At 41.9% G+C, this 17,093-nt stretch overlaps 1 protein-coding gene across 1 annotated transcript; it reads right to left on the reverse strand.

Moving 5' to 3' along the window:
* Nucleotides 1–1,353: 1,353 nt before the first annotated feature.
* On the reverse strand, nucleotides 1,354–16,005 carry kcnj6 (potassium inwardly rectifying channel subfamily J member 6). The gene is made up of 3 exons (XM_057821362.1): nucleotides 15,792–16,005; nucleotides 6,363–7,283; nucleotides 1,354–2,953 (listed from the first exon to the last, which is right to left on the reverse strand). The coding sequence occupies exons 2-3, from the start codon at nucleotides 7,258–7,260 to the stop codon at nucleotides 2,637–2,639; spliced, it is 1,215 nt and encodes a 404-aa protein (XP_057677345.1). The 5' UTR covers nucleotides 7,261–7,283; nucleotides 15,792–16,005; the 3' UTR covers nucleotides 1,354–2,636.
* Nucleotides 16,006–17,093: the final 1,088 nt, after the last annotated feature.

Below are 17,093 nucleotides of genomic sequence, written 5' to 3' on the forward strand. Positions count from 1 at the left end.
ATTCAACATACAGTACATAAGTACTGTATTTGTTTATTATGACAATAAATCCTCAAGATTTCACGGATCCACGGATAGAAAGACTTGTAATTCTTAAAAGATAAATGTGACTTTGTATATTGACTAAATATTGCCATCTAGTGTATTTGTTGAGCTTTCAGTAAATGATACTGTAGCCATTTAACTGTTCTGCCCAAATGCATGATGGGAAGTGCAACCATGACTGTGCGTAGTGGTACCAATTGATATATCTTCTCTGCGTTGGGAAATAACATAGGAATTTAAGAAAAAGATCAATTACTACCTTTCTTCCCCACATTGCTTCCCACGATATTTCCAATTGTAGGGAGAGGGATCGTAAGGCTTTAGCCAATTAAAAAAAGGCTCCAAAGGCTGCCAAAATTCACTCTACTCATTTTACGCTGCCTTTTAGCTCTATATATAGGTAAAATGGCGCCATTACAGATTGAATGCGACAATGCGTGAGTGGGTCATGCAGTGCATGCATTAATTGCGTTAAATATTTTAACGTGATGAATAAAAAATTTTTTTTTTAAATTACCGCCGTTAACGGGATAAATTTGATAACCCTACCTTAAGCCTAAACTAAAGACTCTGGATGAGTGTAACATATTATGTCCGTAACGTTAAATACAAGTAGAAAACCATTTAATTTAAAAAAAAAAAAAATATATATATATATATATATATATATATATATATATATATATATATATATATATATATATATATATATATATATATTAAAAAAGGCATGTCCGATATTTTTTTGCCGATTCCGATACTTTGAAAATGACGTGATCGGACACGATCGATCGGGACATCTCTAGTTATGGTATTTGGTTACACTTTATTTGACAGTGGTGCCGTAAGACTGTTATTAGCCATTCATAATTATGACATGACACTGTCATCTGCATTAATGAATGCTTATAACAGATGTCATTTAGTGTTATTTAGCAAATTATCTCACTTTTGATGGATGTAAAAGATTCGAACTGGACATGAATGGAGTTAGTAACATAATTTGCTGGATGGCACTTAATTACATCTGTCATAAGCGTTCAGTAATGCCCATGATGGTGTCATGTCACAGTTATGATGGTCTTATGACGCCGCTGTAAAATAGTGTTACCAAATACCATAACAAGGAATTAATGAAACAACTGGAACAGTAACTGAATAAATAATTAGCACAGAACATGAATTTTGACTGTTATTTACATCTGTAGTACTGCAATGCATGCTGGGAGGCATGTGTAGCCTATTAACCCAAATTAATCAACAATAAGCCGCACTTGACTATAGGCCGCAGGATTCAAAATGAAGGGAAAAAGTAGCGGCTTATAGTCCGAAAATTACGGTACTTAATATCTAATATCTGTCTGTGTGGATGGGGGGCGGGGGTTTAGTCATTAGTCAATCAAATGTGCGTTTAGGAGGGGAAAAAATGGACCGGCACATTCAGCAAGTGAAAAGAGGTACATGTAAGTCTGAAATAATTCACATAATAATAAATCACTTAATAATGGTGGGGTCATTTACAACAATTAAAACATATGGGAAGACAATCTAAGTGACCTATATAACTAAAGTCATTATATAATGCAAATAAGGTTGCTTAAACGTTGGTGGGGACAATGTGAGCATCCTCAAAAGTTGGTAGTGTTTTGTCCCTACCGTCCCTATCCTATGCAAACGTACGCCCTTGCTCTCTGTTCTCCCTGTTTAAGTAGATTGGACTTTAGTCGCTGTCAGTGCTAGCCAATGAGTGAAACACTGCAGTATTCCAATGAAATAAAACACTGTAAATATTTTTAAAGACAGAAAAATGACCTTAACGCGAGTCTTCGTTTTTCCCCCCAACACAATAACACAACTTCCCAAATATGCAATGAAGAGTTTATTTATTATACTTATCATACTGTTTGGTGGATTGTGAGGTTTTCTGAAGAGCTTGTTAAGGGTTCGGGGTTTGTACTGCAACAGCGACTATCTCTCTCTCCCATGTGCAAAAAGTATGAAAAAGCGTTTTTTCTTTTTAAAGGGCAGTTCAAGGTCATGGCTTTCCGCAGGAAGTGTGGCGCAGGTGTGTGTGGAACTTTCCACAAGCAGCTGGTGGTGTGAGGGAGGGACAGAGAGAGAGAGAGAAGGGGCGGGGCTTACGAGGAAGAACTTGTCATTGGTTTTTCATAGCGGAAATAAAACACACCAGACAGGATTAATTCATGTTTGTACATGCGTCGATATACACACGGAACACTTCATTAGGCACATCGCTCCACCGACGCAAATGATCGCAATTAGTCGGTGTACCTGATGTTGTGACCCACAAGTGAATGTTTCTGGGAGGAAAAAAAGCAAGTTCAAAGCTTTCTAAGGTACAGTAAGGCATAGATTATGTACAGGCCTAACCTAAACCAGTGCATTAGTATCAAACCTCTGGCAAATATTCACACGGCAAACCCCAAAAAAGTCCAAAACGTCTCATAGTATGTACAAAAATACTCAATATTAAAGGTCCCTATAGGAATATCGTAATAGAAAAAATAAGACGGATCTGGCAGTCAAGTGAGACGGCAACACGCCGTCTCCATTTCTGTTTCTTACCAGAGCTACACTTTGGACTCGCTCTCGGCGTTGGCGACATCCCCGTTGCGCTCAGTCCCAAGCTCCTGGCGCCCGGCCTCAGGCGCCGGTCCCTGTTGGCTCAGCTTGCTGGCCACGGACCAGGTGAGGGGCAGGCGGCCGCGACCGCTCATGTCGGCCAGCTGGCGGGCGCTGCAGGTGGGCGTGTTTGTTTCGTAGATGTCGTGGAAGCTGTTGTAGTCCACCTCGTAGAAGCCGTCTTCGAGCGTGAGCACAGGGGTGAAGCGGTAGCCCCACTTGATCTCGCTGCTCACGTACGAACTCCGGGCTTGGCACGTCATGCCTGAGGACGGGGCAGGGACGAGAGGTCATTGGGTGCCTGTTGGGGTTGTCTGTTTGCCACTCTGTTTCGTCCGTTTGATCATACAAGTCAGTCTGGTTTTGAGTGCGTCTGTCTGTCCCCATTGGTCATCCTTCCGTTTTGTCTGTCAGTCCTTTCCTGAGAATCTGTCAGTCTCCATCAGCCAATTCACCCGTCTGTCCCACTGTTGGAAATCTGTCAGTTCGTCTCTCGGTGTCATTTCATCTGTCTGTTCACCAGCAGCTACCGACCTCTTCCTATCTATCAATCAGTCAATTCACTTGTTTTCCTCTATCGGCCAGTCCATCAGTTCCTCTGTCAAACTGGTGCTATTGGTCCACCTTCCGTTCCCCAACCTTTTCTTATTTGCCTGTCTAGTTATCTGTTATTTGTTCCTCACTCTGTACATCTGTTTAACTGTCTTGTCTGTCTGTTCTTATCAGTATGTTTTTCTGTCCCTATCTGTCAGTGAGTCCGTCCATTCCTACATGTTGATCTGTCTGTCTCTGGATCAATCAGCTGCTATCTTTCAGTCATTCCGTCTGTCCGTCCTGTAAGTCTATCAGCCAAGGGCGTAGGTTTGGTCTCAACATTGGTAGCAGGGTTGTGACAAAATATCGAATTGGTGATATAAGTGCTGCAACGATTAATCGACTAACTAGAGTAGTCGATTAGAAAGATTAGAAAGATTCTAATTAAATTTTGCTGCTTCGAGTATTCGGTTAATTAAGGTGGCGTTGTAATGGTTTGTTTTCGAAAGTGTTTGCATTTAGTTTCATTGATTTGGGTGGATACACTGCCCTCTGGTCTGCCTCATTTTACATGTCCAAATCCAGCTGCTCCCTGCTAAGACCAACATAAGCTAGGTTAAAAGTATATTTAGCCAATTTTTGTGGTAACATGTGTCTGAACCATTTAAGAGCATTGTTAAAAAAAAAAAAAAAACCTTAGTGTTTTATAGCATTTAAGCTAGTGCACTTTTGCTATGTAAGTTAGCCAATTGCTCTTTTGTTGTAAATATGTAAATCCTTATTATTTTTATACCGTTTGAGGCCCAGCTCAGGTATTTTAATTTTTTCATGTTTATCCGATTACTCGATTATTCGAACTGATTAGTTCATCGATTAATCGATGACTAAAATAATCGATAGCTGCAGCCCTAGTTGATATTATCGTGATACTTTGTATCCCAAAAGGTTATCGATATGCTCCTGCTAAGAATCGAGATATCCCGTTTTAAAAAGGCGTCAATGTTTTAAAAGGAACCAACAAGCAGCTACCAAAATCTTCCACCATAATAGTGTCTCAGTTAACCCTATGGCTGCCATTGACGGTGCTCGACGCCCAATCCATTTAGACTGGGACGTGCGTTCATTCGAAACCAGAGCATTCACAGTAATTCTTTCCGATTTTCGGAACATTTACAGGTCACTTGCTGTTCATTTTAAGGCATTTACAGGTCGTTTCCTGTTGAGTTTGAGTCACTGCCTATTAAGTTGGGTCATTCCTAGGTCACTTCCTGTTCTGTAACTAAAAATTAACAGGACGTGACCCATAAAATACCCCAGAATTAACAGTAACTGAAAATCAATAGGTAAATGACCTTAAATGGCCTAAAACTACCTCATCGCCTGGCATTTGGCTCCCACTGACGGCCATAGACGTTCAATCCATTTAAAGTGGACCCATTCTTGGGAGTTGCACTCTGAAGCCACCGTGGGGCATTATGGTAATGCACATAATAAGGGTCGGCTAGCTTGACTTCGTTGTTCTTTGTGGAGGCTGGCCTGACCACAGTAGTTTTGCAGGTTATCAAGTTCACGCAGATTAATGCTATGCTAACTCTGATGGAGGTCGGACTTATAGTAGCAAAATTAGTGGTGTTTCCCCCACCTCCACAACATGATTACTTTATATATTACTTACAGTGGCTTGTGCTGGCTGAAAAAAAAAAACTTCTAATATCCCTCCTCTTCGAAGGGGGTGCAGGAGGTGGCATGTTGGCTTTCTGTCGGCAAGCTTGTGTGAGTGTGCGTGTGTTTGTGTGGTGGGAGGAGGTGGCGGGCGGGTCAAGTCATCAGCCAATCAAATGTGCGTTTGAGGGGGGGGGTGGGGGGGGGGGAATGGACCGGCTCATTCATCAAGTTAAAAGGGATAAATGTAAGTCTGAATATAATTAAAATATTTCACTTAAAAATGGTAGGGTCTTTTCTAAAGCTGGGAATCTTTGGGCACCTAACGATTCGATTACGATTACGATTCAGAGGCTTCGATTCGATTATAAAACTATTATTAATGCACCCCCCTCTTATTTTTTTTACTTTAGTTCCAAAATTGTTCAAAAATCCTCTCAGGCTAAACCAAACTACTATTTCAGTATCAAGTTAACATATAACAGTCAACAAATATACAAAAATAACAGTAAATAAAACACTGCAGTCCCCATTCAGTATCAGCAGCTTTAAACTACATTCAATTAATTTAATGTTGTGAATCAACTGTTACAGTTGTTAAAATTGCTCCCGTTATTCCATAATTTACCTTCGGTTTACTTTTGTCAGAGTTTTAACACTATTTCATCATTTAAAGATATGTAGATTCAAGACAAGATTCTGCCGATTTAGGAATATTTTAGATAAAATGTTAATTAGGTTCGCTACAACAGAGCCTTCTAGAGAGGTCTACTGCTTTAAGATGGCGGCTGTTTACTTATGCCGGAAAGTGTAATTTCGCATCTCTGTTCAATAATACATGTTCTAACACCGACGTCATCTGTCATTTTGCATCTAGTACTACATATATATGATATCTACTGTAGCCGTATGTTTGTAGCAACTAGCAACTGGGCGTTGTTTGTAGCGGCAGTCGGCCGCAGTCAGGTATGATTGTTTTTTTATCTAGCGGCATGAGTTGAACATGATATTTACTCTCAGTCCGTTCCTCATTGCATCCCAAAGACCGCGCTGACTGTTTTACTTCTGCTTTACCTGGTATAATTCAGTAATCGGAATTTGGATATTTGTGAATCGTTCTCGAATCTTCCACGGCCGAATCGTGAATAATCTAAAAATCGGAAATTTTGCACGCCTCTCCTTACAATATATGTGAAGACAATCAAAATTACCCATATTACCCATGAGCATCCTGAAAAGTTGGTAGTGTTATGTCACTACTGTCCCTATGCAAACCTACGCCCTTGCTATTGGCACTTCCGATATGAGTCAGTCCGTCTTATTATGTCTTTTAAACCATGAGTATACAGTATATCTGTATGAAAGTCACTGTCAACCCCTATCAGTCAATCAGTCCCTGTCATCTGTTTATCTGCTTTTGACTGTCCCCATCTGCAAGTCCGCAGTTGATGAAAAAAAACATGAAAACGCTCACTTACCTGTGGCCTCGACCATCCCCTCCAGAATTACGACAATTTCCAGCTCCTCCTTGGCCAGGTTTGCTGGTGAGATCTCCCAGAAGGGACTGTTCTGGTTGATCTCGTGGCAGATGATGAGTGGCGACACGAGGAACAGCCTATCGTCGCCTGTGTTGTAGCCCACGTTTATGTCCGTCTGATTCAGGGGGATGAACTCTCCCTCCTTGGTCTGCTTGGACTTGATCAGCTTGGCCCGGATAGAGGCCTCCACGATGTGCGAATTGCGCAGGTCCCCGACCCGGAACATCAGGCACAGGCGTCCGTCTCTCATGGAGATGACCGCATTGGTGGAAAACACCAGCGTCTCGGCGCGCTTCTTGGGTTGCGAGATCTTGACGAACATGCAGCCCACCATGAAAGCGTTGACGATAGATCCCAGCACCGATTGGATCAAGAGCAGAAAGATTCCCTCAGGGCATTTGTCCGTGATGACCCGGTATCCGTAACCGATAGTAGTCTCCGTCTCGATGGAGAACAGGAATGCTGACACGAACCCGTTGAGATTATTGACGCAAGGAGTCCAGAGGTTGTCGGCTACGTGGTCCAGGTCGCCTCGCAGGTACGCGATGAGCCACCACATGAAGCCGAAGAAGAGCCAGGTGACCGTGTACACCAGAACGAAGATGAACAGGTTAAAGCGCCACTTGAGGTCTACCAGCGTGGTGAAGATATCCGTCAGGTAACGGTACGTCTCGCGCACGTTGCCGTGGTGGACGTTGCACTTGCCATCTTTCTGGACGTACCGCTGGACCTTCCGGGCCCGGTCTATGGCCGCCAGCTGTTTGGGCAGGTCTCTGCCGACCGCATTGCCCAACTTGGACTTTCTGCTGATGGCTGGGCTCTCCACATCCTGCTCCATGGGGCTTCCGGGTGGATTCAAGGCTGTGGGAGGAACGTAAACGGTGTTGGTGGCAGGCCCGGAGTGGCTAATCGGGAGGACCGGGACACTTCCCGGTGAGCAAGCCTGTCTAAGTCTGGGCCGGTCGTAATATACGTTTTAAATGAAGCTGTCAGTTAAACTCGTAATAACGGTATTACTGCAACCACCCTTTGGGCGATAAATTATGGACCTTCTAGCATCAGTTCAGAATTCAAGACCCCGTGACGCGCTCCAAATGCGGCTAGCTCTGGGAGAGAGTATCATCCTTTTGACTTGATCCTGATACATAGATTTCATAATGATATTGGCGGATCAGATTCGACCTTCACTGCACAACGCCTTCAAGTAGGGGGCCATCCCACAATCTGCTCAGTTATTCGCAGTCGCTCGCAGCGACACATGCAGCGAACCAACACCGGATTTATGTTGAAAAAGTACGAAAGAATTTTCAACGTTAAAAGCTCTTTGTTGTAAGGCTGCCGCCACATTGTCTAACGGGCTAGCATCATCCTTCGACATATTTGCGTGAAATAAATGACAACTGCCTTTTGCTTTTAACCAAGAATCGAGACTTTAACACTAGAAGTCCCCGGAGAATTTTATGGCCTCTCTCCCGGAAAAACCCAGAGATGGCCAAAATCACCCAAGTGCTTTTGAATTGGTAAGTCGTTGTCCAACAGACAACAGCCGTTCATATAGAAATGCAACCACTAGACATACATTGTGTTGGTATGCGGCCCAAACCGAGAGAAACACACAAATGTTGAACTATTCATGTGATAGTTTGTGTCAGTTCAAGTCAAGCTATATTTACTTATGGAGTTTTACACTTTTTACACATTTTTTGAACTCACTTCTCCTATACTCCACACACAAAAACAGAAAAAAATGGCCCAAATGTGTATTTTAAATTCATGATCCATGCCCTTGATTCAGTCCTTCTAAACTATAGACAAAACTCCTGCTTTACATTCAAATTGCAGTTTTAAAACACTTTTTTTTAAAAATTCAAAACAATGTACACATTTGGGCCATTTTTTTTCCCAGTTTTTTTGTGTGAGGAGTATACGAGAAGTGAGTTAAAAAATGTGTAAAAAGTGTTTAACTCCATAAATAAATGTAGCTTCACTTGAACTGACACAAACTATCACATGAATAGTGCAACCGTGGTGTCTTCCCTTCCGTTTGAGCCGCATACTAGCATTTATGTCTAGTGGTTGCATTTTCATATGAATGGTTGCTGTCTGTCGGACAGCGACTTCATCACCGTCTAATTCAAAAGCACTTGGGCCATTTTGGCCACCTCTGGGTTTTTCCGGAGGAGAGGCCAAATCGGCCATTGCATGGGAATATTAGGGGTATTTGTCTTGAGAAAGGCAGAGTCGGCCTCTGCTGGGTTTTCTGGTGTTCAACGTAAAAAGCTCTGTGGTGATAAGGCAGCGTCACAGTAGCTTAAAGTGCCTGTGATACGAAAAAGCATGTTTATCTCATAATACGTGTGGTATTTTATGCTCTTGAATGAAATGGACCGCTTGGATGTGTGTGGAAGCGATCGCTATATTTATTTAGTTTTTTGAATCCCGCGCCATGAAAATGAGTGACTTCCGGCAACAGTCTCGAGTTGAGAAAGAGGGCGCTGTGACGTATACGGAGGAAGGAGTACTCTTCACTATACAGCCGTACTGTTGTATGAGAAGGACTAAGGATTCAGCTGATTTTAATACGTTTATTTTTCGCATCACGCCAGCCAAACGGCTGCAGAAAAATCTTGCTGTACGAGGGAGAGGCGTGTGCGTCTTTTTGCGGTTTCAAAAGGTTCCCATTCACCGGTGGATATTGGCCAAAAAAAGCCCTACTACATGGGACTTACGAGGAAGTGAGCAAACATCGTGTTTTGTAATATGTCAAATACTGGGATCATTTTAATATGTAGGTGACTTGCATTTTGTGGCTGACATGCTCCTTGTCCCCTCGGCCGATGATCGGCAGCTTGTCGCACATCCCCCCGCCGGGAGAGCACTATACTCAGCTTATTCCCCTCTTCATGTGCCCGGTGTTCTGTCAAATTTTCCGACCGATCAGAAATTGCAACTTTGAGTTAAAAATAGCCGCGAATACAGCAGTTCCAAAGTAAACACTACAAACTTTTTTTAAATAAAGGACTACTTACGTTTGATCATGGATAGGCATGTAAAAAGCTCTCCTCATACACATTAGCTGCACAACAACTGCAGGCACCCAGTTTACGACTTCGCCGTGTAGAAAAGCGTTATTTTGCCATATTTGTGTTGACCATTTGGCAGCTACACACTCCTCCGACGTAGGACGGTTTCTTCAGCGGTCATTGTCCAGCTGCTTCCCCGGCAGCTCTCCTGTCCGTAGTAGCAGGGGAACGAGCTGTAAATTGCTCTCCGCCGATCGGCAAAGACAATCGACAACCCAGTCGTTATGTGAAATGTTCCAGTCGTCATGTGAAATGTTCCGGGCTAGTTTTGTGTGATTTTCTGCTTTGAAGACTTTGAAACATCACTCGGTTCGGGTTAGCATGTCGGCTAGCTGTCACGCCTCTTGGTTTGTTAACATTCTCCGAAGCTGGGGAAGGGAAATGACATAAGCCCGATTTAGGTGGCATAAAATATCGTTCGGGAGGTGCGACAGTAAAGGTGAAGTCGACAGTTTTGACCATTATGGAGTAATTTTGCCATGTCGTCTTGAATAAATGCATTTTTATTATTTATATTCCATTTAGCACAAGACTGTTATTTGTCATGACCATGCCATTTATTTAGCAATTGGGGGAAAATACTTGGATAAAAAAATTATATCCTGTAAAAATATTGGAGTAGAGAGACTAAAACAATGACATTTTGCGGCTGTTTTCGTTGTGTTTTCTTCGTTCTGAATAATTCCCCCTCAACGGGCTGACTGGTCCTTCTCAAGCCGTTTATTTAGCTATTGGGGTAAAATACTTGGATAAAAAGAATATCCTGTAAAAATATTGGATATAAAAAAATTAATATAAAAATTATATTAAAAGTATATAATATATAAAATATTAGAGAGACTGAAACAATGACATTTGCAGCTCTCTTCGTCGCGTTTTCTTCGTTGTGAATAATTTCCCCTCAATGGGCTGCATACTAAATCAGATGAAATCGTGACTCTGCTGACGTCACCCACCTGTTGGGGACACTAGACCCCTATAATGGTAGGCGTGGCTAACCGGCAGATTAAAAGACTAATTTCTCGTCATCTGCGCTTTGCTAAATTGTCGTATATGTCGAATTGTCTCAAAATATGATTTTAATTCACATACAGTAATAATCCTATTTAAGACTTTTTTTCTCCTGTCTAATTTAACAATTTAGAGTTTCATTGATTTTCCATGTATGCAATATCAATCAGAATAGCGTGTTTGGTCCTTTTGCTTACAATAAACATGTTACACAAATAGGTCAGGGTTTTATTTTTCAGGACCTGAGCGCTGAAGAAGATTGTGTGTTAAATGTTTGGGTGGTTTTAGTTAAAGCAGACACTGTATTTTCATCTGTGTGATTTTGACAACGATCACATCACATTTGATGGTGATTTTATGCAGAAATGTGAGAAATTCCAAAATGTTCAGATACTTTTTCATACTACTGTATCAAATGGGCTGGTCTGTGGTGTGAAACCTCCGGGCTGAAAATGAGTCCCACCCCGGCCCTGGTTGTTGGCATAGGCGGATCTACTATTCAGGCGAAGAAGGCCTTAGGCCCCCAACCAGTAGGGGGCCCCCAACCAGGTGCCCTTGCCCCAACGAGCAAGGGCTTGGGCCACTGGAGCCAGCAGCACCCCCAACTATTTGTCATGTATAATTTTGTCAGCATACCAAACAAACAAATAACAAAACAAAAAAGAAAGCCATTTGAATGCTGCATTTATATTATCCCCCCCACACACACACACGCACTACAATGGACTGTTCCACGCCGTTTAGCTTCGCTTAGCTCCGTTTTAGTATGCTTTGCTCCGCTTAGCTGTTCGTTAGCTTCACTTTTTCACGCCACTAAGCTCGCTATTTTTACAGCTCACTTGCTACTTTGCACATCGGCTATCGTTTATTTCGAACACATGAGTGAAGTTGCTCTCCATGGGAGCCAAAGTGCAGTGAGGAAGAAGTTGAGAACAGGCCGCTAATGCCTCGTTTAACTTTTTTCTTCTTCTTCACACCGAACATAAAATACACGACAGCACACCCTGTGGCGAAACAATGCAGTACAGTTCCAATCAGTCATACAATAACACTCAACAGCTGGTTAACAGCATTTGCTAACGGAAAAAAAAAAATCTATTAGTGACACTTCAAGCAATGACGAAAGTGTGTAAAGCTTTCGGTTAGCAGTTTTGCGAACGTACCTCCGGTGAACATTTCAAAATAATAGCACGTCATGTTTGTCATATAAATAACGATTTCTGGAGTTAATCCAACATACTTCAGAATTAATACTATATTATGTTGAGTAAATACTACAGAATACAGATTCTACACTAAGAATAGCTTTCAAATGACACTCTTTATGACAAATATGATTGCAATGAGTAATTATTATAATTATTATACTACTATTATACTACTATTATATATAGGCGTATACTATAATAATTAAAGATGTCCCGATCGATCGGGATCACGTCATTTTCAAAGTATCGGAATCGGCAAAAAAATATCGGACATGCCTTTTTTTTTTAAATATATATTTTTTATTTAAATCGTTTTCTAATTGTATTTAACGTTACAGACAAAATGTCTTACGCTCATCCAGAGTGGTTTTGGCTTAAAGTAGGGCTATCAAATTTATTGCGTTAATGGCGGTAATTAATTTTTTAAAATTAATCACGTTAAATAATTAACGCATGCGCTGGACGACCCACTCACGCATTGTCGCATTCAATCTATAAAAACGCCATTTTACCTATAGATAGCGCTAAAAGGCAGGTATAATGAGTAGAGAGAATTTTGACAGCCTTTGGAGCCATTTTGTATGTGGCTAAAGCCTTACAATACCTCTTTCAGCAATTAAAAGTACCGTAATTTCCCGAATATAAGGCGCACCCGTGTATAATGCGCACCCCAAATTTACTTGTAAAATCTAGGGGAAATTATTGTACCCGTTTATAACGTGCACCCTAATTTTAGCACCAATAAATAGAAGAATACAAGAAAACAGAGCTTGTGTACAGATACACAAATGTCATTTTACTGACTGGTGAAACACAGCTCAAGCATAGCACATTGGTAGTTCAAAACATTAACGTGAACTGACAATATTTACGGTAATAATATGATTTGACAACTTCTCCAACTTACCAGAATCTAGGAGAAAACAAAACAGATGTGACTTTTCTTATAAAGGCTGCTGTATAGCTCGTTTCCTCATGATGAATAAATGTTTCTTCCATGGATTGATACGGTAAAATGAAAGTGAGAACGTAAGTCGGAAATCCGTGAGAGCTCATAGCTGTCAGCACGACAGTAACAAAAGGAACTATTGTTATTTGGGTTTGAGTTTCCCGAGGGACCGATATAGTTGACGGACACAGGAGGTGTGTGTCCTTACATTTGTTATGGTCCGAATTGCGGAGCTGCAATAAACGTCGACTCAAATGAGTTCAAGAAACTAAATTCTGTGCTTTATGAAGAGTGAAAAAAGCAGAATTTAACACAGACAAAATCATTCGGCCGATTAGAGTGAAGTATTACCGAAACAAAACGGTGACGTCACGTACCGTAATGGTCGGCAACGGGTGGCCGCATACGTTTCTTCAACACAACGTGGCCGTGTCAATGAAAAAAAATCGGTTTATATATATTTGTAATACATATATATTTCTGTCTCCATCCATGTACCCGTTTATAATGCGCACCATGAGTTTATCAGTTGATTTTGGGGAAAAAAAGTGTGCGTTATATTCGGGAAATTACTGTAATGTGGGAGGCAATGTGGGGAAGAAAGGTAATAGTTGATCATTTTCTTAACACCCTATATTCTTTCCCAACGCAGAGAAGATATATCAATTGGTGCCCCTATGCACAGTCATGGTTGCACTTCCCATCATGCATTTGGGCAGAAGTTAAATGGCAGCAGTATCATCTACTGAAAGCTCAACAAATACACTAGACGGCAATATTTAGTCACAATATACAAAGTCACATTCATCCTTTAAGAATTACAAGTCTTTCTATCCGTGGATCCCTCTCACAGAAAGAATGTTAATAATGTAAATGCCATCTTGAGGATTTATTGTCATAATAAACAAATACAGTACTTATGTACTGTATGTTGAATGTCTATATTTGTCCGAGTTTTATTCATTTTTTTCTTAATGCATTGCCAAAATGTATATGATCGGGAAAAATTATCGGGAATGATTGGAATTGAATCGGGAGCAAAAAAAAAAGCAATCGGATCGGGAAATATCGGGATCGGCAGATACTCAAACTAAAACGATCGGGATCGGATCGGGAGCAAAAAAACATGATCGGAACAACCCTAATTGGCAATGAATAATTATTATAATTATTATACTACTATTATATATAGGAGTATACTATAATAATACTGCTAGAATTTTTTTAAAGAATTGTTTTGAATCATGTTGGAAAGGCAAAGTCAGTGTTCTGAATCTGTTTACTGTCCATTCTTTTGTACTAGTAAATGCTATCAGCGTTTAACCTCATTGTTTGTGATTAATTATTGTTATTTAGATGATTATTTGTACTTTAATAATTTAAGTGTTCCAAAATGGTTTTGTCAACAAAAATTTTATTGCTAAATTAGAAAAAAAAAAAAAGAAAATTATTAGATTAGTCGACTAATCGTAAGACTAGTCGGCTGACTAATCAGGAGAAATATTGTCGTTTAGGACAGCCCTAGTGTACCGGAACATATTTCCTCCACACCCTTCTCACCTTTTTAACCCCTGACCCATGAAGAGGGCCCCTGGATATGTTCCCCTTAGGTCCCAAAATTGCCAAGTCCGCCACTGGTTGTTGGCGATCTGATTTATCAGAGTGTCTGTACTCTTCGTAGAAAATCCAACTTTTCACACCTGATTTAACCATCAGGTGACATTTTTATCACCCTCTCATAGGGGCTTTTAGACCCTATTGGTGTATTTACCAGCGGAACAAATGTCTGCATTGAAACCGTTGTGCACTTCATCCACAGGGGAATATTTTGAGCTTGAGCAGCGCCGGTATCCATGGCAACACACCACTCCGTCTATCAAGCGCTCACAATATAGCAGGAATGTTCTGGAACGGGCCATGGCTTTGGATATAATCGCTGCCAGCCCTCCTAGTCAAAATGTATCGGACATCGTTCGCCAAAGATTGTTTAATTGTCCCTGAGCCGTTGTGTAGCACAGTAAAAAATCCTAAAGCCCGATGGAGCGTCTGGCGCCCGTTGCTAGGCGACCATTGTTTGGGGATTGGGCTTTAGCAAACAGAAAATTGGATTGTTTAAGCAGGTGTGCGGCACAATGGCTGACGCAGGCCAATTATGTTTTTTGTTGTATTGTTGATCACTTTTTTTGAATGAAACGCAATTCGTAGCGTGACTGTACGGACCAAAGGTTTCATATTACAAGCCTACGGGGGCTGTTAAAGTGAGACATATGGTGGCCGTTAATGACTTGAGTGCTGACGTGACGTGACGACGCCATTGTTGGACGTTGCGAAGCAAGATTTTCCTGATAATAATCGTCAATTTTAACTCATTGGCTGCTTGACGTTGATAGACGTCCAATCCCTTTGAAGTGGGAGGGTTGGCAGCGAATGAACGAACGTTCATTCGCTGCCACCCTCCCAGTTCAAAGGGATTGGACGTCTACAAGTGTTAAACTCAACATGACTGGACATCTATCAACGTCAAAAGCAGTGAAAGAGTTCATATTATGAAAAGAAAACTCCACCGTCAACCACTAGATGGCGGCATGCTTTTTAGGTTTTAAAACTGACTAAAGAAGAAGAATGAAAACAAGGATTTTAGCTCATTTTAGTTTAGACGTTATTCATCGTGTTCCATCTTGTAAGCAATGCAGATCGAGGCTCACGTTACAAAACTATTTGAGGTGGAAAAGGGGGAGGGGGGCTTGTACAGGAAGCTGTTGTCATGGAGATGGTGGCGATGTTCTAATATTAACACGACTGATGTTAATAATTCTACAGGGGATTCGGATCGGAGCCGTTTTTAGAGAGCGGCAACTGGCGCCGGACGACGGAGGCCGCGGGCCCGTCTGGATAGCCGGCAACATTTTCCTTCACCCCCCCCTTTCTCCTCCTCCTCCTCTTCATCATCATCCTCCTCTTCCTCCATGGAGCTCTCATCACGTCACGGAACCGACACAGCGTTTCTAGCGTCTTTATCTTGTTATGCAACCCCCCTTTCTAACGTCCTTCTCGCACCCCCCTCACGAGAAGGTGTTATCATCGTTATGGCGAGGATAATTAGAAAGAAGATATTTACCTGCAACAAATTGGCGGCCCGGGTCATTCCCGCTCGATTTCTTCCCATCAGAATTTCCAGATCGGCGCCGTGCGACTGAGTTTCGAGGCTTAGAAACGTCCTTTTTCTTCTGCCTCCATCCTTGCTGCTGCCGCTGAGTGAGGAGAGAACTCGTTGGCCCGTCAGCCTCCTCCCACTACCACCATCCCCTCCTTCCTCCTCCTCCTCCAGCAGCAGCACCGGCAGGACCAGCAACCTTGGCCCTCCTCCTAGATGGGCGAGAGACGCTGTCAAAACCAGGGATGGAGAGAGAGAGCGAGAGAGGAAGGCAAATCATGGAAAGAGCAGAGAGAGGCATAGTGCTGCCTCAAAATTCAAGTAACCAATTTACAAGAGCAGAAATTTTCTAGTAGCAGCTAACTCAACGTTTCACTTTTTCTATCCACTAAGCATGAAATAAAAAGCTTAATTAACTAGAAACTGCAATTTCTGGAGAAATTACTATGGGGCTTTGCTGTGTGGAGATACAGATTTTAGCCCCGCCCAGATTGGCTAGGGGACATTGGAGGGACACTGTTGATTTGGGGGATACATCCTGGTCATTTCAGGTCACTTCCTGTTTATTTGGGGACATTTGGGGAACATGTCCTGGTCATATTAGGTCACTTCCTGTTGATTTGGGGACATTTCAGAGACATGTCCTGGTCATATCAGGTCACTTCCTGTTGATTTGGTGACATAAAAATGAATGGGAAATTTGGACGTCCATGGCCGTCAATGGCAGCACCCTCCATAGGCGTCAATGGAATAGGGGAAGTTTGCGGGACACGTCCTATTGATATCTGGTCATTCTCTGTTGATTTGGGGACATTGGGTTTTTTTTGCCATTGAAAATGAATGGGAAATTTGGACGTCCATGGCTGTCAATGGCATCGACTTACGTATGCGTCAGTGGAATCCAAGTACATTGGCATCCATAGACTCAACATACATGGCCGCCATTGGCATTAAACAAAGTACAGTAAATGCCATTGAAAATGGATGGGAAATTTGGACGTCAATGGCCGTCAATAGCAGCACCCTCCATAGGCGTCAATGGAATAGGGGGAGTTTGCGGGACACGTCCTATTGATATCTGGTCATTCTCTGTTGATTTGGGGACAATGGGTTTTTTTTGCCATTGAAAATTATGGGAAATTTGGACGTCCATGGCAGTCGATGGCATTGACTTACATATGCGTCAGTGGAATCCAAGTACATTGGCATCAATAGAATCAACATAGATGGCCGCCAATGGCATTAAACAAAGTACAGTAAATGCCA

This window comes from Corythoichthys intestinalis, chromosome 18 (assembly GCF_030265065.1).
Source record: "Corythoichthys intestinalis isolate RoL2023-P3 chromosome 18, ASM3026506v1, whole genome shotgun sequence".
Lineage (NCBI taxonomy): Eukaryota > Metazoa > Chordata > Actinopteri > Syngnathiformes > Syngnathidae > Corythoichthys > Corythoichthys intestinalis.